The sequence below is a fragment of the Scatophagus argus genome, chromosome 17, assembly GCF_020382885.2.
Source record: "Scatophagus argus isolate fScaArg1 chromosome 17, fScaArg1.pri, whole genome shotgun sequence".
NCBI lineage: Eukaryota > Metazoa > Chordata > Actinopteri > Scatophagidae > Scatophagus > Scatophagus argus.
Window position 1 is genome coordinate 2,810,768 of NC_058509.1, and position 23,708 is coordinate 2,834,475.

The window sequence follows — 23,708 nt, forward strand, 5'->3', positions numbered from 1 at the left end:
GTAGAGTGCAATATCATCGGCCTTCTAAGGAAAAGTTATGTTGCATTGCATTAGAATGACTGCCACTGTTCTCTACATTAACATCAGATCATCTGATGCACCACTCAGTCTTATATTCTGTTGTTTCTGTTTCCTCCCAGCCACAGCAGGTTCAGACTCTTACCAAATAAGCTATTGCTTGCTTTCACCCGCTCTGCCTCCTGTAAATTCACAGTTACAGTGCTGTACACACAATCAGCTGTTGTGTAACATCCTTAGACAGTCTCCTGCAGTTTATGTCTGCATGTCATACATCCACATTTCTATAAATCACTCTTGTGCTGTACGTGTGCTCTCAGAGCAGTTCACACTTCAGATTTTAAGTCTCCAGCTCTGGTATTCCTGTGCTGAATTTAAAATAGAATCTGAGTTCATCAGGCTTTACAAATTAATTTAAAATCCTGGAGAAACAACCGCCCGACCTGTGAGAGGTGCGTGACAGTTGCCATTTTGCGATGGCTCAGACATCCTGACAAAATGGTGACATGTTGCCTGACATGGCATACCTGACTTTACCTGACATGTTACCTCGTTGTCGATAGAGGGGGTTGGTGTTTTGACAAACTGCGTATCATTTTACTCCACCTTTGGTGATTATGTCATACAACCAGGGAAGCTTTCAAAAAACCTCACGGCCCAAGCAATAACAACATAAACCACACAGATTGTTGGGGACTTTCCAAAGTCAGCTCAAGCAATAAAACTCCGTCTCAAACGTTCTGCACTGCAAAATCTTTTAAAAGTAGAAATACAACAGACGTAACAGGTGACAATATGTGATTACAAAACCCTCAGAAGACTACTTAACAAATTTGTGATTTCCATGCTCATAAATACTTGATTTAATATCATTTCAAGTGGTGTTTTCTCTCTCCTCTTTCATTCTGTTATCACTTCATCCTTAGTGGTGGCATTTACAAAATACTTTCCCTCCAGACCATCTAATTGACTTTTTTATTTGGTGTGAAACAAATCTGCACAAATGTTGGATCAAACCTTTGTTCTTTTGTTTTATTAGATTTTATGACTTAAGATAATACAGTCCTTTCAGATATGTTTTACTGATGTTGTGGCAGCCACTGACTCTGATTTGTGTTTTATTTGGAACATGAAAAAACCTTTGACCAGCCTGAAATCTTACATTTTATGGTACCTTTATTCATCTTTAGAAAACACCACGACATGAAACAGAAAAATAATACATTGGTGAAATATCCATCCTAAACATCACTTAGAAATTTAATTTGATTAATTTACAGTGTCAACATTAATTTCAACAAACTGCAAAATAAATAAGAACAGATGTATACTTTTATCGTCGTGAAGGTGCTTATTAGACCATGTTTAGAAATGCAGACATTTCTGAAAAAACATACAAATTGATCAACATTTTTTCATTTTCACTATTTGCACAAAATATTTACATAAACTCCAGCTTGTTCTCTCATATATCCTGTCGTGTTGGCTGCTGTTGGGCCTGCTGTCATGCATCACAGTCACACAGAACAGTTCTGTCACGGTGCACATCAGGACGAAGCGTCAGTTTGTGTCCGTGCTGAGCTTCCCTCAGCGAAGAGCTTCTCTCTCAGTCTGTAGTAGCTGCCTCGGCTGTCCATCAATTCCTGGTGAGTTCCTCGCTCCTGAACTCGGCCGTCACCGACCACGACGATCTGATCCGCCCTCTCGATGGTCTTCAGCCTGTGAGCGACCACCAGCAGCGTCTGGTTGGGACAACCAGCCAGGGCCTGTTGAACCTGTGCAGTCAGGGACAGAAATCTTTATTATCTTCTTCCTCACAGTCCACCAGCTAGCTCTATTGTTGGTGGAAGGAGAGCTAACGGTTGCAACAGGAAACATTCAAAGTGCAGTGTTCAAAGTGCACAACACATTCACTGAGGATGAATATGATTGGACTGGGTCACATTAAAAATTCAGTTATTTTCCCTTTTACATTAAGACCTGCATCTCCCAGTGTCAATGTCAACATCTAAACAAAGCTCTGTGGACACAGTAAACACACTGAAGGGGAGCACTGCACATGAATCTGTTCAGATGTATTTTGAGTTTATGTGTTTTATTCTTTTAGAGCTTTGAGCTCTAAAAATATGTATGAATATTTAATTTAGACAAAACGGTTCTTGGCTTTTATTACGGCAGTTCTTATTGACAAACTGAGCAATTATGTGCGAGCTCATTGTTACACTAATGGAGCCCTTCCTCTATTAAATACTGCCAGCGTGTTTTTAATCCGAACTGACCATCTGCTGCAGGGCCACCAGTGAACACGAGCAGACAAACACTCATAGATTAAGTGTCTTCAAGTCTTCATCTACACATTTCTCATGACTTGTCTGAAATACAAACCTTGGTGCTTCTGGCCCACTGTGTTAGAAGTACATACCTTCCTTTCAGACTCAGCGTCCAGAGAGCTGGTGATTTCATCCAGAATGAGGACCTGAGGCTGTCTGACCAGAGCTCGAGCGATGCAGATCCGCTGCCTCTCGCTCTTGGACAACTGGCTGCCACCCTCACCCACCTCTGAGAAGTGGACCACATGATAAAGTCATAACAGATTGGGGTTCAAGGTGTAAACTACATGAGGATTTGAAAACTCATACAACAGAGGCAGGGTCAGCACTTGCCCCCACTGGCACAAACTGAATCTGCATAAATGTTTCAGATAAATGAATCACAATCTTGCTCTGCAGATGTTATTTTCGTCCTTTTCTTCCATCTTAGAAAAGTTTACCTGCATCGTAGCCTTTGTCCAACTGCATGATGAAGCTGTGGGCGTTGGCTTTACGTGCTGCTTCTTGGACCTCATCCAGTGAGCAGTCAGGAAGCCCGTAGGCGATGTTATCTCTGATGGAGCCCGAGAAGAGCACAGGTTCCTGGTTCACCACTGCAATCTGTTGAACACACACAAAATTCACACTCAGATTATTTTGGATCCGTCAGTCTCAGAACTGACATGTTTTTCAGCATTTTGTTTCCTCAGTATTTTGTAAGAGCACCAGCAAAATCTGAAAATGTCCCTTCGGCTCAGCAGTGAGCTAGAAGGAGACGAGGCCAATCATCAGGCCCATTACTAAACATGCAGCATCATCTAAAGAGCTGTTATCATTTCTCTTGCTGCAAGATTGTTGAATGTTTTATATATATAATGTTGTTGAAGACAGAAGTTCTCGACTACAGGAGCTCTCTACAAAGAACGGTGTGCATGTCAGGCACCTTCTGGTGGAGGAAACGGTGGTCGTAGGATTTCAGCGGTTCATTGTCCAGTAGGATTTCTCCATCCTGCGGCTCATAGAAGCGCTCCAGCAGACTCACACAGGTGCTTTTTCCTTGTCCAGACGGACCCACCAGTGCCGTCATCTGACCGGACTTCAGCTCCAAAGAAAAGTCCTGAAGCAAGGAGAAAACAACAGCTGTCAGTCACAGGTCTAAAATCTTAATCTCTCAGACTGATTTTGACTTTGTGTCTCTCTACAGTATCCAGAAATTGTGACCTCATCTTAGTCATCTTGTTTTTTTTCTACTATTGATTTCATGATTGTCAAAGAGCGCCCGATTGGCCACCTGCCGGTCAGGCCTCACCTGCAGCACTATTTTGTTGGGGTACAGAGGATAGGCAAAGTTCAGACGGCGGAAGTCGATGTGTCCTGTCAGCTGATCAGGTTTGAGCTTCCCGTCGGTGCTGACCTGAGGTTTCCTGTCCAGGTACTCAAACACTTTCCCAGCAGCCCCCACTGAGTTCAGCATGTCGCTGAAGATGTACGTGAGAGTCTGGAGGAAGTCATAAAACTGATCACTTTATAGCACGCGTTTACATTTAAAATGAGTCAGATTTGCAGTTTGTTAAATACAAGCATCTACTTTAGGAGTGTGTAGGACGGACACAGTATGTCTGGTTACACAGGCTATGAGACAAAGAAAGAAGTTTGCGAAGTGTCTTTTTTAACTGCTTAATACTAAAAATGATGGAGACTTTTCTCTTGTGTAAGAAATATGGTTTATAAATACAGTTTGTTTTCCCTATCTGCTCGCTGTTAACTAACTTAAAGGTGGGGTGAGCCATTCAGCAGAAAGACTGTTCATATTCACAGTCACAGTTTGACAGAAATGGCTGAGCCCACCGTTAAAAGTTACGACTGACAATGAGCCACAGAGCGTTATGGGATACCCTGATGCTGTCTCCAAGGTCTGACTGGTAGAGGATGAAGGAAACCAGTTTGCCAGTCGTCATCTGTCCCCTCTGGATGAACAGCCTGCCGTAGTACAACATGAAGACCTGCATGCCCAACCCTGTCAACTGTAGACACACACACACACACACACACACACAGGAACAAAATGAAATGAGGTGATCTGCAATGATGCTTCACAGTTTAATAAAAGAAATTCCACATTGCTCACCCTGCGTGCGAGCAGGTAAACAGCCCTGACTGTGTCTCGCTGGGTCTTGAGTTTGTGAATGGCCATCAAGCGGTCGTCATAGCGACGGGCCTCGTGTTTTTCTGTGTTAAAGCTCCGTATCACACGAATACCGGACACTGCCTCATTCGCCACCTCACTGGCCAGAGCCATGGAGTCCTGCACTGCGAGGGACAGCCTCTGAGGGCGGATTGAAAATAAAGGACTTCTGATCAGTTAAAATGCCTCGGGATAGTTTCTTTGTAATGGATGTTATAAACACCTCTTCAGCTTCTCTTATTAACCAGCTTTTACCTGGTAGTGTGTGTCGTAGATGTTCTGAATGAGCCCAGTGACAGGTGTCTCCAGCAACACGAGGAACGTCAGCTTCCATGACAGATTCATCATAAAGTAGATCATGCCCAGAGTCTTGATGAAGGTCCTCAGCAGCACATTGACATTCAGGCACACTGTTCTTCCCATCAAGGTGGTGTCTTTTGACAACCTGGATGTAATCTCACCTACACAGAAAATGATTAGCAATGATCTTGTGTGCCGCTCTGGTCTGTCCTCTGTCTTTAATTGTGTTGTGTTATGTGTCTAGTCATCTTGAAATGTCCCATATTGTTTTTATGTAGTGATCCAACATGTTGTAGCCTTTATGTGTGCTGAAATATTATTCATATATCATAAGTGCCTTACCTGTTTTTATAGTCTCAAAGAATCCAACTTCCTGCTTGGTCAAAGCCCCAAACAGCATGACTTTCACTCTGCATGTGAACACACTGATGGCACAAAGCAGGAGACCCCCTCTGCAGCCTGCACACACAGAGCTAATCAAACCAAAGAGAAGGTCAGTGACATGCATGAGCCACAGACATGGACCAGTGTGTGTGTGTGTGTGCATGTGTGTGCGTTGTCCCATACCTTCCCACAGAGTACAGGCCCATGAAGAGGACTGCAGATATGAACTCATTCGCCTGGTACTGACTGCCAAGGATGTCAATGATTCTCCCAGTGTAGAAGGGGATGAACATCTCACCTGCAGATACATCAGCCATACACATCAACATTAGATCATCATCATCATCACTGGAATACTGAGTGTCCCAAGAGCAAATAAACACCAGCTCTTCCTAGGCTACTGTTTCTAATCCCACAAGGCACTCAAAAACACATGATAATAATGCCACTTTGGCCCATTTTGCTCTCTCTCATCATCATCATCATCATCATCATCATCATCCTCAGCTGTACTTACAGACGACAGCCAGCGTCAGGAACACGAGCCCCCCGAGCAGCAGGCGATAGTAGGGTTTGTACATGTACAGGACTCTCATGAACAGCTTTCTGGCTTTCTGCTGCGTCTCTTCACCGGCGGCAGCACCGTCGGTGTCCGGGATGGTGATTTCCCAGAACAGCGCAGCAGCCAGCGACGCTCCGGTGCACATCAGCCAGCAGCGGAGGTCCGCCAAAAGGCCACACGGGGTCTCCTCATGATACAGCACTTTGGTGCCGGTCTCAAACACGGCGGGCAGCACGCTGTGCACCGTAATGAATCGAATCAGCAGCGGCTTGACGTCTCCAAGGCTGAACAGAGTGACCACAGTTAGCGCCAAACAGCGAAGAGCCGCGGAGACCCAAAGAGCCGCCAGGTGCCCGAAGACGCTGCGAGTCGCTGCCAAAGCCGATGCGTAAAACAAGCAAAGGTCGACGCAAACGGCTGAAGCCAAAGCAACGACTTTGTGGATTGTTGTTGCTGTGTTGCCTGCCATTTTCCGCTCACGGTTGTCCTCGTATGACCGACTGTGCCGCGGTACTAAAACTTATACTTTCGGTTTCGTTTTACTGGCAGTGCAGAAGGGGTTTCCCTTAAACCCAAGTACAGAGGGCAAATGGTAAATTTAAAGCAGGACAAGACCGGTTACAGGAATAATTACCGTGGTTATGCACGTTAATTATTGATTAATTCATTGAATTATCCCTAATTAACCACCATCATTAACCCAGACGAAACCCAGTGTCTCAGGTAGACTCCTTCCTTAGAACAAAACATTGTAAATAAAAAATCAGTGAGTAAACCTCTCAACGATGGTCTTTTATTTGAATTTAATTTTCACACATTAGACTTTAAAGCGTGTGTGGCTCTAATTGTGAGTGTGTCTGGTCTAAATCACGTTGAGGCAGCCATCTTAATCTCGTTTTGTCACTGGGATGACAAATGGTGATATAATCCTGCAACGTCTGACTTTCACTTTGTGGCGATTTGTGTTTCAGGCTGAATACCCGACAGGCCACTGCTCATGCACCGAGTGTTCAAGTGTTTCTGGAAGAATATCAGTGGCTCTGCTGGCTTTGACAAATGAAAGTACATTTATTCACCACCACTGCCACTCGTGGTCATTTAAACAGCAGACCTGAGTGAACCAACTTTAACAGGAAGTGGCCTCAGGTGACCCAGTTACATGAGAAACAGCACATTTGATAAGCACGGTGACAACTTGTATGCACCCTGTCCTGAACCGGGTCACAGAACGGAGCTCACAAAATATCCACCATCATCCCTGGCATCCCTGCCAGCAGCTTTTACCTTTTTCTTACACTTGAAATAGTTTGGGAAATTATAGAGAAATGCAATGTTTTATTTCCATTTATTACAATTAAGAGTAAAAGTGTTCTTGTCCAATATTTATTAGCTATTGTGATTGAAACAAATGCCTAACTGCATCCTGCACAACAGTGTTTTGGCAGACCAGAGATGAAAAAGTACACATTGATCACTGATCATAGAAGGTGGGTAAGTCATTTCCCAGAATGACTTTCTCCTCTGTGCTGTGTTCATCAATGGTGACAAGATAGGCGACGCCACCACTGGAGCCATCGCGGGACATCGCCAGAGAAAGAGCTACAGGAGAGAGAACGACAGGTGGCAGAAGGGGGTGAGACAGGTGAGGAGAGGTTGTAGTTTTTACAACACAAAATGAACTAATAAATGTGTGTTTTCTGTTTCACCATCCAACACACTGACTGACAAAAAAGCCAAAGTTTTCTGTGGAAAATAAACTTACTGTTGACGACAAACTGCTGGCACTCCTGTTTGTTCATTGCTCTGCGATACTCGGCATCAACAAACCCATACACATAAGAACTGCCTGAGCCACCGACTGCAAAAGGTTGTCTTGTCAGGAGGCCATTCAGGGTTGCAAACACCTGGAGGTGTGGACAAGACAGATCGTAATGTCATGACGTCAAGTGTGTCGGCTGGTTAAGACCTTTTGCTCAAAGCGTCCAGCAGAACAGAAGTCACAGAAACGTTGATTTTTAACGTTTGTGTTTTGCAGCTTGGTTCTCTTCCGCTCAGACTGCAGCCTTTACTGACCTGTCCTCCTTCTCTTCTGTCCCAGCCGGCCACGATGAGATGTGCTGACAGCTCCTCCTTGTACTTGTACGAGATGTTCCTGACCAGAGTGGCGGCTGAGCGAACCTGAGGGTCCTCGCCTATCTCCATACTGATGTGAGAAGAAACAGATAAAACACGTTTATTACACCCTGAAGATTTTCTAGTAAATGTGAGAAACACTAATTCAATTCGGTCTGTAACAAGCCAAACATGTAATTTCCTTAAAACGGAAGGACATTAAGAGGTTTTATAATGATTTGAGGAAGAGTGCAGTGCAGTTGGCTTCAGGTGCAAACTGAGCCGACACTGAGGTGACAGACTGCAGTGTGTTAACACTGACATGTTTGACAGTATACACACACACTATGTCAAAAACTAACTCCTTTCTGTCTGATGTAAATATTCAAGCTAGCAGAATGTAACAGGTGTGTATTTTGTAGTCACACTCTTAGCTGAAGAAATCAAAAAAGACTTGCTAGGTTATGTGTGGTTGTCTGTGGTGGCAACTGAGATGTCTAGAAATATCAAAGTTTAAGGACACCATAACATGTTGACACGCTTTATATTTACCTTCTGATACTCAGATTATTCAGATCTATTATTTACATGCACGTGATTTGCTGATTTATTTGCCAAGAATGAAAAACAAATCTTAGTAATTGGTTCAGGAGACGGTGGCTTGTCATTTCATCATAATTAAATACAGGTGTGAAAAAGTCCTCCCTCATGTTGTCAGCTGTCTGTCAGTCTGTCTGTCCAGTCAGTCGCTGGCCCACATTCACCTGTGAACATCCAGCTGGTAGTTGACCATCTCAGCGATGGTCTGAGCGTCTGCTGCAGAGCCTGACAGAGCGCAGTAGATCCTGTCATGGAGTGGAGACAGCTTGTTCATCACCCGGTTCACCACGGACTCCCTGGATGGACGGATGAAGAGGCAGAGCATGTGATTGTGGAGTGGACAGGGTGATGAAGACGAGGACGAGGAGGACACACAGCATGCAAAGGAACAAAGGTGTACAGTTAGAAAGGGCGAGCTAAAGGGGAGTTTTGGTGTCTTATTAAAGACTGTGTCTTGCAGTCAAAACTGGACGCAGTGCGTGCAAACACGTGCGCGCAGACATGACGCGCGCGCTGACTTACCCTGCAGACACTCGGGAGTCGGACCCCAGCACGACCCCTCCATCAAACTCGATGGCGATGATGGTGGTCTGCAAACAGAGTAAAATCAATAAATGGGCTGATTTCTAATTCAGTCTACACACACGTAATCCCGCATTGGGCCACGACCAGGACCAAGATGCACATCAACAGGCCACCAAGACTCTCTGAGGTGATAAAAACCTCATACTTACTCCGGTTTTCACCTCCTCAGACAACCACGCAGGTCCCGGTTCTTCCAACATGTCGACGCACTGCAGAGACTCCGATCAGAACAACGACGCAGTCTGTCCAACAGGGAAGTGAAGGGGACACCCGACGCAAACCGAAACGTTCAGTCCCGCTTTAATGTTGTTTTCTGGCTGTCGGAGACCGACTACAGAGCTCTAAAACTGTTACCTGTTACTGTTTACCAAAACTGATTCTACAATCAGTCCTCAGACGGACTCCATGTTTTCCTCAACTGAATCGAAATTGAAAGTTAAATTGTCCCTCCTCTGCAACGAGCCGTGAACCGAACACACGCACAGCTCGTTTAGTACAGCGTGGGTTAACGTTAAGTGCTATACATTCTGTATTTGCACACTAAATGTTAACCTTAAATCATGGAACAACAGCAATGGAGGCGCAGAAGTCAAATAAATGAGAGTAACAACTGTGAGGGAAGACATTTTTATTATGTTTAACATTTCAATCATTCTCAATCAGGTCATCACCCACTGCACTGCACTCTCTCCAAAATGTGTTTCCACACATTAAAAAAGACAGAGAAAAATCCTATTTTATGATGAAGTTATTCTGTTTTTAATAGTGGAATGATGATCGTTTTGTATAAACTAGCCTGATGTGTTTTATTATTATTTTTTCATGGCTGAGAAGCAGTCTGACAGGAAATCATCAGTGAAATTGTGGCTGAGGGACAACAAACAATTACTCCATCATGGAAAAAAATAAATCTAAATTTCATTGGTTCTTCACAGGTGTCACTCATCGTGGAACTTGGGCAGCTTGTCACCAGGTACCACCACATGCTCCACCCCCTTTTCCGTGATTACCACCAGGTGAGCCACGCCCCCGCTGACGTTGTCTCTGCCCATAGCCAGAGCAAGAGCTGCACAGGAAGGAGGAGACGGGACAGGCAGACAGACAGGAACAAGCAGCGGGAGAAATTTAGGTCAACACATGCAGTTTGTAATATTCATACAGCTCATCCTGTCTGCAACTAACAATTGATTTCAGTTAACTCTTTATGTTAATTGTAATTCGTGCAAGATCTGCAGATCCTTGAACACTGAGCATGTAAGAACATAAACCTTCTGTAAGTCTGAGCTTAACCCAACCTCTCATTCTGGGTTAAATTTCCATACTTTGGTCTCATCAGGTTTGCTCCATGACAACTGAGCAAACTCTGTATGTGCTGAAGACTGTGAGATGTGGCTGAAAACTTTTGATTTTTATGTAAGTCTCTTATTTTATATATATATTTTAATTATTACATAACCATTAAACAGCTGCGGGGCAAGAATCCCCACTTCTGTTGCACCGTTCACTCATAACATATTTTCATAAAAACGCCTCAAATCCTGACATAAACTTCCCGACAAAACAGGTACAAACTTAATTCTGTTTGGGTACACAAGTGGAGTAACACAAGAGTACCGTTCGTGGCAAACTGTAAGCATTCGTCTCTGCTCATGTTGGGTTTGTATTTGGCGTCCACGTAGCCGTAGATGAAAGTGCTGCCCGAGCCCCCGATGGTAACAGGCTGACTGATCAACATGCCGCCCAGAGACACGACGTACACCTGCAGGAGGATGGAGAACATCAGCCCAGCAGCCGTGTGCATCACCGTGTGCTGTCCTCATCACTGCTTCCCTGATGTTCGTCCTACCTGTGGTCCTTTCTTCCTGTCCCAGCCTGCTGTGATGAAGCCGGCCTGCAGCTCCTCTTTGTTTTTGTAACACAGTTCTTTCAGCACCGACGCTGCTGATATCACCAGAGGTGGAGTCTCCATCTGGATGCTGCAGATTAGTGATCATTAAGAGTCAAATTTTAAGGTTTGTGCTGAAACAGAAAATACTTTGAATTTCTTGGATTTTCTGGATTATTGTGTGAGACAGTTGGAGCATTATTTCAATGTGAAATGTGATGTGAAAACAGGCTTTATCTGTATTTGTGCATACCTGTGCAAATGTTTTCATGTGCATGTGTGTGTGTGCGGTACCTGTGGAAGGACAGGTGGAACTTTGCAGCCTTTGTGACGGCCTGTGCGTCTGCCAGTGATCCAGCCATGCAGCAGAAGATCCGGTCGTGAACCTGAATCACCTTGTTGATGGTCTTACAGGACACATATTCTCTGAAGACGGAGACAAAGAGAGGATGGACGAAGGAGAGACCCCTCAGGCCGACTACATACACACTTGGAGCAGGTATAAGAGAGGCTGTAGAGGTGTTCTCATCGGGCCAGTAAGGAAAGAAGTCCAGCAATGCAGCTGTGCTCTGCTCACCTTTCAGTCTGATATCACACAACACTCTCTAAAGTAAAACTAACCATAACCGAGGGACTCTAGTGTAAATAGTCTTTTTCTTTTCTGTACTGTGTACAGCTGCAGGTACTCGTTTCCTGTGTATTTATTCTTTTTTGAATGCTCTTCCTTCCCTTATCCCTGCATGCTTTGCACCCTCTATATCCTGTTTGCTGCTGTAACACTGTCATTTCCCAGTTATGGGACTAATAAAGGATTATCTTATCTTATCTTATCTAAAACCTGTGATACGGTTGCATAAGTAAAAATAAGTGACATCAGCAGAGTTTCAAACCTAAAAGTTTTCAATATGAAAAAATGAGTTATGTGTTATGCTGGAGCTCATTTTATCTGGTTTATATGTTGTATGTTTTATGAACACATTATATTTTTGTATGTAAAATCTTAACTTGTAAGAAGTTGTCAAATAAATTATGTAAAACAAAGAGTGAAACGTCGCCCACTAAACTGCTGAGTATAAGCGTGAAGTAGAATGAAACCAAAATGCTCAAGTAAAGCAGATCAGATTTGTAATTCTGCACAGTCACATTCAGCCAAAGCTTAACGAGCCACACAGAAAAACTTCTTATGTGTGGAGTTTTGTTTCTGTGTCGTGTCAACATCCTCACCCTCCCATAGAAGCCCTGGAATCAGACCCAATCACGACCCCTCCATCAAAAGTGGCGGCCAGGATGGTGGTCTGATGGAGGAGAGAGGAAGGGGGAGAAGGAGAGGGGGGAGAGGGGGGAGAGTTCATTCACCATCATGTCACAAGTGTACTTAGCCCTGTATGACAGAAATACAACACTGTGTTAACCAGCATCACAGACACTTCGCTCTCACGGCTCCGTGTTCATTCAAGCAGACTGAGCGCTGCTATGAATCCTGGGATTTTGAGTCCTGCGAATGAATGTTTTTTAAGGGGATCTTAACAGAAAATGAAAGCGTAGCGAGTCGTGTGTTTTGTGGAAATGTGATGAACTCAGTCAGGGCTAACGTTTAGATGCTTCTGATAATAAACCACGTGGAATTACGCGTCGATGTAACCAACTTCACTGTGTGTTGCTTTCTGCTCAGGTAAAGCATCACCTGCTCCTCCGAGCAATCGTAATCAATCATTTCACGCGTAATAAGCATCGGCACTGTAGCAGGACGCGTTGGGTGAAGGCAGAAGTGAACCGGTCCGGATTTACTCACCCCTGTGCTGACTCCTTTGACTTGTGAGTCCGTGTAGTGCGTCTCCATTTTCAGTCCGAAATCGAAAGAGAGGAAGGAGCGGCGAGGCTGAGAACAGCGACCTCAGGCGCAGCGCGACGCGCAGAGGAGCCGCAGTCCAGCCAGTATGGCGCTATCAAATATCCTCCAAACTCCTGCAGCTGGCTTCAATTTCGACAACGCAGCGAGGTATGAGTTTACTTTTATATCTTGTGAGCAGCGAACGGTGTCGATAAAGACAGAACATTAGATGAAACTATCGGTTACACTGAGCCTCCTCGGGATCAAAAGTGAAAGTAACTTTTTTACTGTTTATCAGTTAAATCAATGAAACAATATGGCGATGGTGTGTTCACGGGTATTATAAGCATACATTCAGTTGACCCTGCGTTTCCCACTCTTCCTCCCCCCTTCACCCCAGGAATGCTGCGTTAGAGGGCCTGTTTGACGGAGCACAGACGCCAAAGCCTCTGAAAACTGGCACCACGATAGCAGGAGTTGTGTTCAAGGCGAGTATACAAAGCTGTGAAAACTGAAGACGTAAACGGTGACTTTTTATATTTCAGTCTATGAACTCTAAGTTGGATTCTTTGCACTGCTGTCTGAAGCAGACCAAACTGGTTATTCACCTTCCAGGCACCCATTGTTTTCCACTGACAAAGTAAAATCTTTTTTAGAATATATAAATATGTTGTCTTTTAAATCAAAGTTCCTTATTTTGCGTGGTTCTGCAGAGGTGAAGACACGTCCTCAGTCCTGCAAACAGCAGTCCAATTATGTTATGAAGTCCAGGAGACAAACAGTAAACCAACATGGACGTGATAAAAACACGTTCAGAGTATTTGGTGTTTCTTGTTGTAAACTGTTGCTTTTTTAGCAGCAACTCATCAATTTCATGAGCAGGAGTTTCAATGAACTAAAGGTTTCTTTCAGAGGAGATTCAAATTTATTGTAGTTTCACAGAATACATAAGTAATGAGACAAAGAAATGCATGTTATAATCACCTGCACTTCCACAGTACGTTGAATTGATAATAACATAAACTCTCCAGGGGTGGCGTGTTTGTGTCTTATGTCTCTCAGCAACACAGTATGTCAGTCATTCATGCAGTTGCACACAGTTCCACACGAGACTCGCCCATGAACTGAGCTGTCAGTGAACTGGGCAGCTCCACCGGGTCACATATGGGGCTTATATTAGGATAACATGGAGCTGTTGTTGTAATGCATGTCAGTCAATGTAATGTGCATAATAAAGTTGGTCACTAGTATCCCAATTCGTCTGTGCTGGTGCAGGATGGGGTGGTGCTGGGCGCCGACACAAGAGCGACCTCCAGTGAAGTGGTGGCTGACAAGATGTGTGCTAAGATCCATTACATTGCTCCAAATATATAGTAAGTGTTGTACACTGAACACAGCACGATGGGAGAAATCTGCCTCCAGATACTCTCAGCGTTATGACTCCCTCAGGTGTTTGGTTCAGTGCACATTTTAAAGTCAGTCTCCTTTACCCATGCTGCTCTGCACCCCTCAGAATGGCCTGCAGTGATCTTTCCCAGTTTCTCTCCTTCTTCTCTTCCCTCATCTCTTCTTTCGCTCATTCCTCCTCTCTTCTCTCTGTCCAGTTGTTGCGGTGCAGGTACGGCAGCAGACACAGAGAAGACCACAGAGCTTCTCTCCTCCAACCTGACCATCTTCTCCCTGAACAGCGGGAGGAACCCGCGTGTCGTCATGGCCGTCAACATACTACAGGACATGCTGTACAGGTCTGTGCTGCACGCGTGTAGACGTGTTAATGAGGTGAACATGAGAGAAATGAGTTGTTCACCAGGCTTCCTGTGCTTCGATCTCTGTGGCCCTCAGGTATCACGGCCAGATCGGGGCCAACCTCATACTGGGGGGAGTAGATTGTTCTGGGAGCCACCTGTACACAGTGGGGCCATACGGGAGCGTAACCAAGGTGCCTTACCTTGCAATGGGTACGTGAGCCGGTACTGTCACTTTAAAATCTTTTTCTTAGACTCTTTGTTGGTGGACTTTGAGTTTCTGTGATTTTCTTCTTTCTGTTTCATATGAAATTGCTTGACTTTTCCATTCCACAAGTTAAATTCCAGCAGATTGGGTTATCCGTTTTAATTTGCTGCATTTTACTGACTTTGAGATCGACTTCGATTTGTGTCTGTGCAGGATCTGGTGATCTGGCGGCTCTTGGGATTCTAGAGGACAGGTTCAAACCTGACATGGAGGTGCGTCACCCTGCCACCAGCTGTTAGGTTGTTATATGTTGGGATTTATCTCATATTGTGATTAGTCGATTTAGACTCAATCACAAAAGTATTTCACTTACTTTTGGGCATCTTTATTTAAATTGTGGCACAGCTGAGTAAACCATCATCCTCCTCCCCGTTGAGTCGTGTCTGTTGGTAAATCAAGAAGCTGAAAGGTGGATTTTAAAACTGACGAAGGCGTCTGTGTTGTCCTTCATGTTTTCGTCCTTCTCTTCCCTGACGCCTCTTCACTCTTTCAGCTGGAGGAAGCGAAGGAGCTGGTGCGTGTTGCCATCCACGCGGGCATCATGAGCGACCTCGGCTCAGGCAACAACATCGATATCTGTGTCGTCACCAGACAAGGAGTGGACTACATCAGACCCTACCAGGAGTCCGAGTACAGAGACAGCAGGTGGGCCAGTATGACCTCATTTCACACCTGCTCTCTCCACAGATTCTTATAAGAAGAGATTTTATTTGAGGGGACTTTGTTGAGTTTTTGTGTTGAACCACGTGTGCAAATCAGATTTCCTTCTCAGTGAGCAGTGAATCTTTCATCTGTCGTCCGTGTGATTATGAATTAACTTTTTTAAGTGATGAATTGTGACCTAAGCCTTTAGCTTTTTAATTAATGAGTAACTTATCACTTTAATCCATCCATCCATCCATCCGTCTCTTCATCTCTCACAGGAAAATGAAATACAAATATCGCCCGGGCACAACACCAGTTCTGACAGAGAAAGTAGTGCCGTTAAAGGTGGAGGTTGTAGAGGAGAACGTGCAGCAGATGGATACAGCCTGAGCCACGGCGCACAACCACACCACAACCACGGCACAACCACGGCACAACATTTAGCAGTGAAAAAGAGTCCATAACTTCATTACCTGTCATTGATCTGATGGCTGTTGGATGGTTTCTGCTCTGCTGCTACGCCTCACAGTGATGTGGAATAGACTGCAACATGTTTTCACAATATGGGATAATAAATAAAAATCACTGGATAAAATTCATGTTGACTCATGTTGTCTAATTTCTATTCATGATTTGTAATTTCTGACTGAATGAAAATGTTTCAGCCCTGAGCAGCAGCCGTGTGCTTATGATAACAGACTGAGTTAAAACAAGGCCTGCAGGCTGCTGTATGTTATAACTACACACTAAACATCACACTACATAGCTGCTAACATGTCGTTAACCTCAATGCATTTCAGAGTGTGTTTTTCTAACTGCGAACTATGAAAACACACACCTGCAAACCTGAGAGTTGCACTTCCGCTTAGAGACTGATGACGAGTCAAACATGCTGCTCTCCTATTGGTTCATGTGATTTCAAACCATCTTTTTTATTTGAGAATATAACTTAATTTTTTGGATAATTTCTCAAAAAATAAGTGTTTTGTTTATGAGAAAGCAGTCGGGGTTGGCTAAATTAATAGTTGCGGGTCCTCCGTTTCTTATTCCGGCTTGTTTTTCTGTAAATACAGAACAGTTTGTTAGGTTGTTTCACTTTCGAATTCTTTGTCACGCACAAGGAAATGATCTTTGGGATCCCTGCGTTGCCAATCACCTCGTCATTTTAGACTTTATAACCTAAACTACAGAACATTAATATCTAGTTTTGTCCACTCTGACATGGCTCTGCTCGACGTTAGTGGTTTTAAGTCTTATTCTGAACTCCGCGGGCAGATTCTTCCAGCAGGTCGGACGCATCTCGCCGACCGAACCAACCACTTCAGTTTCGGCACTAAAACTCAAGAATTTGCTGTCCCTCTGGGTGTAGACGTGAGTATCGTGAGCTTTTTAATAAACTGAATCCTGTCCGGTAAACCTGATGCCAACGCGAAGCGTCAGACGCCGTGCGGATCAGGTTATTTTACGCGTCTGTGGTTTTCAGTGCTCGCGTGTAATGAAATATCATATCATGAACTTACATTAACTTTCAGCAGTTATTGTCAAAGAATATTGGGTTATGATGGATATTTCACTCTCATGTTCTCTTGCACAGCCCTCGAGGTTTCTCAGATCCTGTAACCATGACGGAGGTGTGTGCATAGAGATGGAACACGGCACGACCACCTTGGCCTTCAAGTTCAGACATGGAGTCATCGTGGCTGTGGACTCCAGAGCCTCAGCCGGACGGTACTTAGGTAAGTACGCATGTCTCGAAAGGTATGGAACGTGTACATCTCTTCCAGACCTGGAAAAGTTTGGAAAAGGCCCTGGGGATCCACAAAACCTGAGGCCTGTTAGCTGCTCTTAAACAGAGAAGGAGTCAGAGACATGACCTGGTCACTCATAATGACCCATCATCAATACCCTGTACATCATATCAAACTCTGGGGTCATGCAAAGTATGGAGATCTGAAATATAAACCTTTACGACTGTGAACTAAAAGGTGCCTGCCTTATAGAAAAAAACTTCAAACATTTAATGTCAGTATATTTTTACATACACTAATATTCTTCTCTGCATTTGACCCATCACTGATTGAGCACACACATGCAACATGCAGTGAAACACACAGGAGCAGTGATCTGCCATGTCAGGTGTCTGGGGAGCAATTTGGGGGGGTTATGTACCTTGCTCAAGGGCACATCTGCCGGCTAATGTGGGGGGTTAATTAATCACTCCCACCACTAATAAATTAATCACCACACCCAATTTTTTTTCCTGCCAGTCCGGGGACTTGAACCGGCGACCCTCTGGTCACAAGCTGCTTCTCCAACCTCTAGGCCTCTAGGCCTCTAGGCCCCCCTTACAGATGCTTCAACCTGTAATTCATGTCACTAAACGCCTCCTTTTCCCACTTGTGTCCGGGCCCTGCAGCATCCAACGCTGTCAACAAGGTCATAGAGATCAACCCCTACCTGCTGGGCACCATGTCGGGCAGCGCTGCAGACTGTCAGTACTGGGAGAGACTCCTGGCCAAAGAGTGCAGGTCTGTCATGCAGTGTGTTGAATGTGGGTTTCTTTGTCTGTCAGTCATTTAACTTTCCCATGTGATCTGCAGATCCAGTGGTGTATTGCATTTGAAGGCATGCTAAGTTAAAATGCTTAAACATGTTACTTGATCCCTGTTTCGACTGTCAGAAACGCAGTTGAGAAACACCTGATCAATCAGAGCTTTCTGGTTTAGTTTGTCCTGTTTTCACCCGTGTAAGAATCATCAGCGTCTTTTGTCACTGTTGGAAGACCTCAGGTTAAGGCCAACCTGGACTGAATGCACAGCAGATTGATAAGCTGATTGGTACCTTCTTTTATTGTTATTTGGTCCAGGTTGTACAGGCTGAGGAACAACCACAGGATCTCTGTGGCTGCTGCCTCCAAGCTGCTGTCGAACATGATGCTGGGCTACAGGGGCATGGGCCTGTCAATGGGGAGCATGATCTGTGGGTGGGACAAAGAGGTGAGCTCAGTCCTGCAGGCTGCACCACTCGAAGACTGAACACAGAAACACGTCCATCGGTTAAACAGAACAGAACATTATGTTGCAACCAGTCAGCCAATCAAAACAGGGAAAAGATTTTTTAAAATGTTGTGGAACAAGCATATAAAACTTCAGCATTGACTTCATGACAGCACGGCAGATGAAAGGTACCGTGTGGTCTCAGAAACCACCAGCTGACTTCTGTCTCATAACTTACACATTGAAGTATAATTTCTGTAAGTGCACAAATCACTGCTGGATCAGCTCATGAACGTTGTGTTTGTCACTTCTGCATTTGGAGGTGCTGTTGGATTCCTAAACAGGCCTGTGTAAAGCAGTAATGACTGTGGTCTCTACAGGGTCCTGGTCTGTACTACGTGGACGATAACGGGACGCGCCTGTCTGGCCGCATGTTCTCCACCGGCTGTGGTAACGGCTACGCCTACGGTGTGGTGGACAGCGGTTACCGGGAGGACATGACGGTGGAGGAGGCGTACGAACTGGGCCGTCGAGGCATCACCCATGCCACACACAGGGACGCCTACTCTGGGGGAGTGGTCAACAGTGCGTATCCACTGAGAATGATCTGAAACGCTGCTTTAGAAGTACATCTTGTGTCTCTGTTTAAGACGTGACTAATCACTCACAGTGTGGTTGTTGGACAAGCTGATCATAAAGTCTTGCGCAGACGTTCAGAGTTCCTGTAAGACGGCCTCTGTTGATTTCTTTGATCTCCTGACAAGAGGCTAACATTTAGTTTTTTTAGTGAAATATCTCAGCTTTTGGATGAATTATCCCTGAAATTTGTTTCAGAGACTCGTGTCCTGCTCAGAGTCAATTATAAGCTCTTTGTGATCCTCTAATGGCTTATGAGTTCAGCCGAAATGATTCATTATAGCTTTAATTTGAGGATCAACTCTTTGAGATGGACCATCTTGTTTTCAGTGTTTTCCAATCAACACTAAACCATCAGCATCAACAGAACACACACATCCACACACACATCTTTCACAAGCCCAAACCACACACACTAAACGACAGCTGAAATAAACAAAGACTGTCAGACAAAATAACATGATGTCAAAGTACTGCATGTATTTATAAACTACAGTAAAATAAGAAACTGGCCAAAGGGTCAAACCACAGCGAGCTTCATGTCCAGTCGGGGAAATTTGTTCATGTTATCAAATAAACACTCAACATGGCAGACTGAATGCTGTGTGATCCTGAAATGTGTAAAACCATGAGATCGTGAGGAGGACAAATTGTCAATTTAGTCTTCATGTTTGTGTGTCTGTCCAGTGTACCACATGCGGGAGGACGGCTGGATTAAGGTGTGTCAGGAGGACGTGTCAGAGTTAATCCACCGCTACAGGAAGGGGATGTTCTGAGCCTACAGATCGACCTCAGCCCTCTGAATCAGTTTCTGTTTGAAACGGTGTCACTATTACAATATATTTTCTCAAAAGTATATTTAAAACAGCTGACATCTGAATTCAGAAATCCATTCCTGACTCTCAGTCCCAGGAAAAAACTGTTGTCATTAAATTGTTAAGATTCTTTGTGTTGTGTGATGTTGGCAGCCCGACAGTTCAGTGTGGTGATCTGAAATAAAGACTGTTGTTCCTCTCGCTGCTGCGTCCTGTACTGATTAACCTGAACTGATGCAGTGAGTTGCTTTGTGATATGAAGTGTCAGGCACAAAATTCATGACAGTGAAAGTCACGGAAAACAGGAAGAATTTGATTTATTTGTTCATTTGGTTTGTGACTCTCAACATACTCGCTGAGCCAAATCTCTCCAGATGCATCAGTAAGACGCATCAGTGACATCTCACTAATGTGTCATATTAATACTGAGAGACTTGGTTACAGCTCTTCATATAAACTGTGCTTGTATCTGTGTGGTTTATTCTGTATGTAATTGTTTAAAATATCGTACAGGTTAGCAAAGCAACGACAACACAAAGTTTTGTCACACGGTGAAAATGAAACTCCAGCTGTGATGTCAGCTGTTTCCATGCAGATCTCAGCCACACAGGTTTCACACACGGAGGTGTTGGGTCTTCATGGTGGAGGCAGGTAAGTCCGTCAGTTCTGTGAAGATCTGTCAGTTGGTTCGAAGAGGTCGAACTTCTGTGACTTTAAGAATAAACTGAAAACCAAATTAAAACACTTGACTTACAAATTATACACAAACTGTTATCTGATCCACAGTAACAACAGGCTGGACAGTAAGTGTGTCTCTAACATCTAAACATCGTGCTGGATAATGAAGAGTTGGATACACACTAACAGAACTGGAGAATTTCATGACAGTGACATCATCAGTTGCCAGGCAGATTTCAGTGCAGCAGGTTGTTGAGAGGAAAACCAAATCACCACACTGAGACTGAACATGTGCAGGAACTGTAGACATCTCTATCATACCGTGAGAGAAGGAAAAACAAACAAATACATGAGAAATGCAAAAATAAATGAACCAGTAGCTTTACATATTTTCTTATTTTTCATTCACAAGCCTTCAATGAGGAACATTTTTCAATTTGTCTTTAAGACTTGAGAGACAGCAGCAAACCACACGATAATGCAAACTGTTTCACAAAAATGTCATCAGTGAGTTTAAAGAATGTGCCCTTCAATAACGTTTAAAGAATAACGTTTGTACACATAATTTAACACACAGTTTGCTGTCTGCAGGTCAGACTGATGACTAATAATCACATAACTGTTGGCACTTTGGCACATCTGTGAGCACAAACTGGAATCACACAAAGACACAAAACTTTGGAGTATTGGGGAATTTATTGAAAAGCAAAATGACAGTAAAAAACGAATGAAACAGCAATGCAACTCTTTGATTATCATCCACCAACACAAGAAACAGTTTTGTGCATTAAAATTTGACTTCTTCTCATCTTTAAAAGGTACGAAGAAACATCTCAAACAGAAGAAAATATTTTCTATCAACTAAAATTAAAATGATCATAAAATAGATATAAAACAAACAAAAAAACAACACGCTGATTAATTCAGAAATACCTCAGAAATATAAGTTATTTGCTTCAGCCTGAATTGAATCACTTTTAAAGAAACATACAAGCAAACTGTTGATGTGATTTCATGTTATGTTTATCATGATGTACTTTTTCAAGAGATTAAATGATGTGTGTGCGTGTATTTACATTTGTAGAATCATAATTAATTTATTTAAACCCAACACCTGAAGCTTTAATCTAAGACAGATTTCTTTATAGATGAACACACAAATCCTTGAATCACTTCTGTATGAAGAGAGCTGTGATGCTGTGATGCTTTCACTGTGCTGAACGTCGTGTTTTACTTCTCTGTGGGTACAAACAAAATCTGATTGATCCTCATTAGATTGAGTGACGTTTCAACTTATCAGAATAATTTAATGTCACCACTTATGTGTGATAATGTCTGTCAACTCATTTTTCAAATTTGTTTTCTCTAATCCATAAGCATCGACTACAAGACTCTGAGCCCTGATTGGTTCGATCAGGTATGATGATGGCTGAACAGTGAATTTCCAGTTTACGGATGAGGATGTTGTGGTGACGTTCGCTGATCCAGTGCAAATTTTATCCGTAAACCTAAAGAAACAAGAGAAAAACATCACATTAAACAGAGTAAAATAATTTACTGCACGTTTGAGTTCAGTTAAACAAAGCCACACATTTAAAGAATCGTTTTATCTAAAATATTCAGGATTCACTAATTTAAGAGTTAACATTTAATAATAATTTGAATTTCATAACACTTAAGAGTTTCTTTGTCCAATCAGCTGCAAGATTTTCTTCACAAAGCGTCACAGAAGTTTGACTACAGAAACAATCCAGAAGGTTCTTTGACACACAGTTTGTGTTCATGTCTCATATGAAGCCACTCACTGTGTTCAGCTGCTGTGTTTGTTATTCAGGGCTGAGGATTCAGTTTCTCAGAGAGCTCAGAGCTGTTGTCAGATGGAGGACATTTGGCTGAAAGGCAAAGCAAAGACGAGTCATTTTACTTCTCACAGTTTGTGCTCACTCAGACTGATAAATAAATCTCTGCGTTTGTGTTTTCATGCGACTCCTCCTCCGATCTCGTCTCTCTAACGTCATCATATTATATTCACTGTAGGATCCAAAAGCAGCTCCACAGTGTAAACCTGAACACGTGTTTCTGATCCTGAGCAGCTCACTGCGACTCCTCTTCAAGATGAAGGCAAAAAGAAAAGCTGAGTTTGTCTTCTGTGCTCGTATCATACTGACACTGTGAGCCTGAGCCTCACACACTTTACTGCTGTTTCAAACTCATCTCCATGTGCTGGCAAATCAAAGTTTGCTTCACTTTGGATGAAAGCATCAACTCAAAGTCTGAAATCAAACCAGAGACAAAAGAGACAATCATTCTGTTCGGGTCTCTCACCTTCCTTCTTTTTGCGAACCACGAATACAACAACAGCAGCAGCGATGAGGACGAGAGCGAGAACCACCACAACAACCGCGATGATGACAGTCATGTTCTTCTCTGTGGAGCAGAAAACAACAGAAAACAGTCACAACCTGCACAGGTGAAGCAGCTCAGAGGAGAACAAACATCCATTTGTCAACCAGACCACAACCCTGCAGACAGACAGACGCTAAATGTCTGTTTGTCCTGCTGCTGCTGCTAATTTACATTTTTAACCAAATTAATCAACTTGTCTGGACAAAATTACTGCATCTGTGCTTGTTTGTCCTTCTTGAGTTTTGTTGTCTTTGTTTAGCTGAAGTCTGTGTTGGTTTTTGGCACAATGAAAGTTTCAGACAATCACATTCAAATGTTTCAAAATTTAAAAAATAAACAAAAAAGTTAAAGTGAAAAAAGAAAAACTTAGTAAACTTGCATTTTCTACGTTTCATTATGTTTCTCTGTAATCTCTTTAAAACTTTGACTTTAATGAAGAAACATAAGTTTGAATCTTTTTAGGGACGTGTTGATCCTCTTGTCAGGGTCCAGAGGTGAACGTGTGTGTTGCTTTAATTCTAATCTGAGCCTTAAAATTACAATATAAAAACTGATGAAAGAAACAACAAAACTACAGAAGGAAACAAAACTTCCCATCCAAAACATGAGAAAACCTGAACTGCAGGTTACAGTAAAATAAATGTGTGTTTCCCACCTTTTGATCTCAGTCTTACCTTCATTGGTCCTGATGTCTGCTTTGTCCAGGTTCTTGATGATGTCCTCCACACCTGAGAGCTGAAACACACAG

General features: G+C 43.4%; 6 protein-coding genes across 6 annotated transcripts in view; 2 read left to right on the forward strand and 4 right to left on the reverse strand.

Annotated features, from left to right (window-relative positions):
- Window positions 1-1,176: 1,176 nt before the first annotated feature.
- On the reverse strand, window positions 1,177-6,313 carry tap2a (transporter associated with antigen processing, subunit type a). The gene is made up of 11 exons (XM_046418725.1): window positions 5,714-6,313; window positions 5,380-5,494; window positions 5,155-5,285; window positions 4,768-4,973; window positions 4,456-4,653; window positions 4,223-4,351; window positions 3,637-3,825; window positions 3,271-3,444; window positions 2,789-2,948; window positions 2,441-2,577; window positions 1,177-1,793 (listed from the first exon to the last, which is right to left on the reverse strand). Exons 1-11 carry the CDS (start codon window positions 6,225-6,227, stop codon window positions 1,566-1,568), a joined length of 2,181 nt encoding a protein of 726 aa, XP_046274681.1. The 5' UTR covers window positions 6,228-6,313; the 3' UTR covers window positions 1,177-1,565.
- A 773-nt stretch (window positions 6,314-7,086) lies between these two features.
- Window positions 7,087-9,481, reverse strand: psmb9a (proteasome 20S subunit beta 9a). Its single transcript, XM_046418737.1, has 6 exons — window positions 9,205-9,481; window positions 8,993-9,060; window positions 8,635-8,766; window positions 7,832-7,961; window positions 7,521-7,662; window positions 7,087-7,357 (listed from the first exon to the last, which is right to left on the reverse strand). The coding sequence occupies exons 1-6, from the start codon at window positions 9,253-9,255 to the stop codon at window positions 7,230-7,232; spliced, it is 651 nt and encodes a 216-aa protein (XP_046274693.1). The 5' UTR covers window positions 9,256-9,481; the 3' UTR covers window positions 7,087-7,229.
- A 185-nt stretch (window positions 9,482-9,666) lies between these two features.
- Window positions 9,667-12,871, reverse strand: psmb12 (proteasome 20S subunit beta 12). Its single transcript, XM_046418736.1, has 6 exons — window positions 12,733-12,871; window positions 12,165-12,235; window positions 11,235-11,366; window positions 10,902-11,031; window positions 10,670-10,814; window positions 9,667-10,121 (listed from the first exon to the last, which is right to left on the reverse strand). Exons 1-6 carry the CDS (start codon window positions 12,778-12,780, stop codon window positions 9,994-9,996), a joined length of 654 nt encoding a protein of 217 aa, XP_046274692.1. The 5' UTR covers window positions 12,781-12,871; the 3' UTR covers window positions 9,667-9,993.
- Window positions 12,800-16,028, forward strand: psmb13a (proteasome 20S subunit beta 13a). The gene is made up of 8 exons (XM_046418734.1): window positions 12,800-12,939; window positions 13,172-13,259; window positions 14,047-14,144; window positions 14,376-14,516; window positions 14,614-14,729; window positions 14,938-14,996; window positions 15,278-15,429; window positions 15,708-16,028. Exons 1-8 carry the CDS (start codon window positions 12,878-12,880, stop codon window positions 15,817-15,819), a joined length of 828 nt encoding a protein of 275 aa, XP_046274690.1. The 5' UTR covers window positions 12,800-12,877; the 3' UTR covers window positions 15,820-16,028.
- A 473-nt stretch (window positions 16,029-16,501) lies between these two features.
- psmb8a (proteasome 20S subunit beta 8A) lies at window positions 16,502-20,077 on the forward strand. Its single transcript, XM_046418735.1, has 6 exons — window positions 16,502-16,800; window positions 17,024-17,165; window positions 17,846-17,957; window positions 18,296-18,425; window positions 18,806-19,010; window positions 19,749-20,077. Exons 1-6 carry the CDS (start codon window positions 16,651-16,653, stop codon window positions 19,835-19,837), a joined length of 828 nt encoding a protein of 275 aa, XP_046274691.1. The 5' UTR covers window positions 16,502-16,650; the 3' UTR covers window positions 19,838-20,077.
- A 1,154-nt stretch (window positions 20,078-21,231) lies between these two features.
- LOC124075222 (major histocompatibility complex class I-related gene protein-like) overlaps window positions 21,232-23,708 on the reverse strand; it is a 7,804-nt gene continuing 5,327 nt past the window's right edge. Inside the window, exons 4-7 of the mRNA XM_046418729.1 lie at window positions 23,635-23,708; window positions 22,880-22,981; window positions 22,360-22,446; window positions 21,232-22,062 (exon numbers count right to left, since the gene is read on the reverse strand). The exon at window positions 23,635-23,708 is cut by the window's right edge and continues 226 nt beyond it. Of these exons, the coding sequence (XP_046274685.1) occupies window positions 22,385-22,446; window positions 22,880-22,981; window positions 23,635-23,708 (238 nt within the window). The 3' untranslated portion in view covers window positions 21,232-22,062; window positions 22,360-22,384. The remainder of the gene's footprint in view (window positions 22,063-22,359; window positions 22,447-22,879; window positions 22,982-23,634) is intronic.

Bases quoted from the DNA above. Each gene is read 5' to 3' on its own strand.
- tap2a (XM_046418725.1), bottom strand. From the start codon at position 6,227: ATGGCAGGCAACACAGCAACAACAATCCACAAAGTCGTTGCTTTGGCT. The intron at 4,974-5,154 runs GTAAGGCACTTA...TTTTCTGTGTAG, and splicing joins CTTTGAGACTATAAAAACAG to GTGAGATTACATCCAGGTTG. The intron at 3,445-3,636 runs GTGAGGCCTGAC...TCCTTGCTTCAG, and splicing joins CCAACAAAATAGTGCTGCAG to GACTTTTCTTTGGAGCTGAA.
- psmb9a (XM_046418737.1), bottom strand. From the start codon at position 9,255: ATGTTGGAAGAACCGGGACCTGCGTGGTTGTCTGAGGAGGTGAAAACC. The intron at 8,767-8,992 runs GTAAGTCAGCGC...CCGTCCATCCAG, and splicing joins GACTCCCGAGTGTCTGCAGG to GGAGTCCGTGGTGAACCGGG. The intron at 7,663-7,831 runs GTCAGTAAAGGC...CCACACCTCCAG, and splicing joins ACAGAAGAGAAGGAGGACAG to GTGTTTGCAACCCTGAATGG.
- psmb12 (XM_046418736.1), bottom strand. From the start codon at position 12,780: ATGGAGACGCACTACACGGACTCACAAGTCAAAGGAGTCAGCACAGGG. The intron at 11,367-12,164 runs GTGAGGATGTTG...CTCCGTCTTCAG, and splicing joins TCCAGGGCTTCTATGGGAGG to AGAATATGTGTCCTGTAAGA. The intron at 11,032-11,234 runs GTACCGCACACA...ACTAATCTGCAG, and splicing joins TTCCACCTGTCCTTCCACAG to CATCCAGATGGAGACTCCAC.
- psmb13a (XM_046418734.1), top strand. From the start codon at position 12,878: ATGGCGCTATCAAATATCCTCCAAACTCCTGCAGCTGGCTTCAATTTC. The intron at 14,517-14,613 runs GTCTGTGCTGCA...TGTGGCCCTCAG, and splicing joins CTACAGGACATGCTGTACAG to GTATCACGGCCAGATCGGGG. The intron at 15,430-15,707 runs GTGGGCCAGTAT...CATCTCTCACAG, and splicing joins TCCGAGTACAGAGACAGCAG to GAAAATGAAATACAAATATC.
- psmb8a (XM_046418735.1), top strand. From the start codon at position 16,651: ATGGCTCTGCTCGACGTTAGTGGTTTTAAGTCTTATTCTGAACTCCGC. The intron at 16,801-17,023 runs GTGAGTATCGTG...TCTCTTGCACAG, and splicing joins CTGTCCCTCTGGGTGTAGAC to CCCTCGAGGTTTCTCAGATC. The intron at 17,166-17,845 runs GTAAGTACGCAT...CGGGCCCTGCAG, and splicing joins CTCAGCCGGACGGTACTTAG to CATCCAACGCTGTCAACAAG.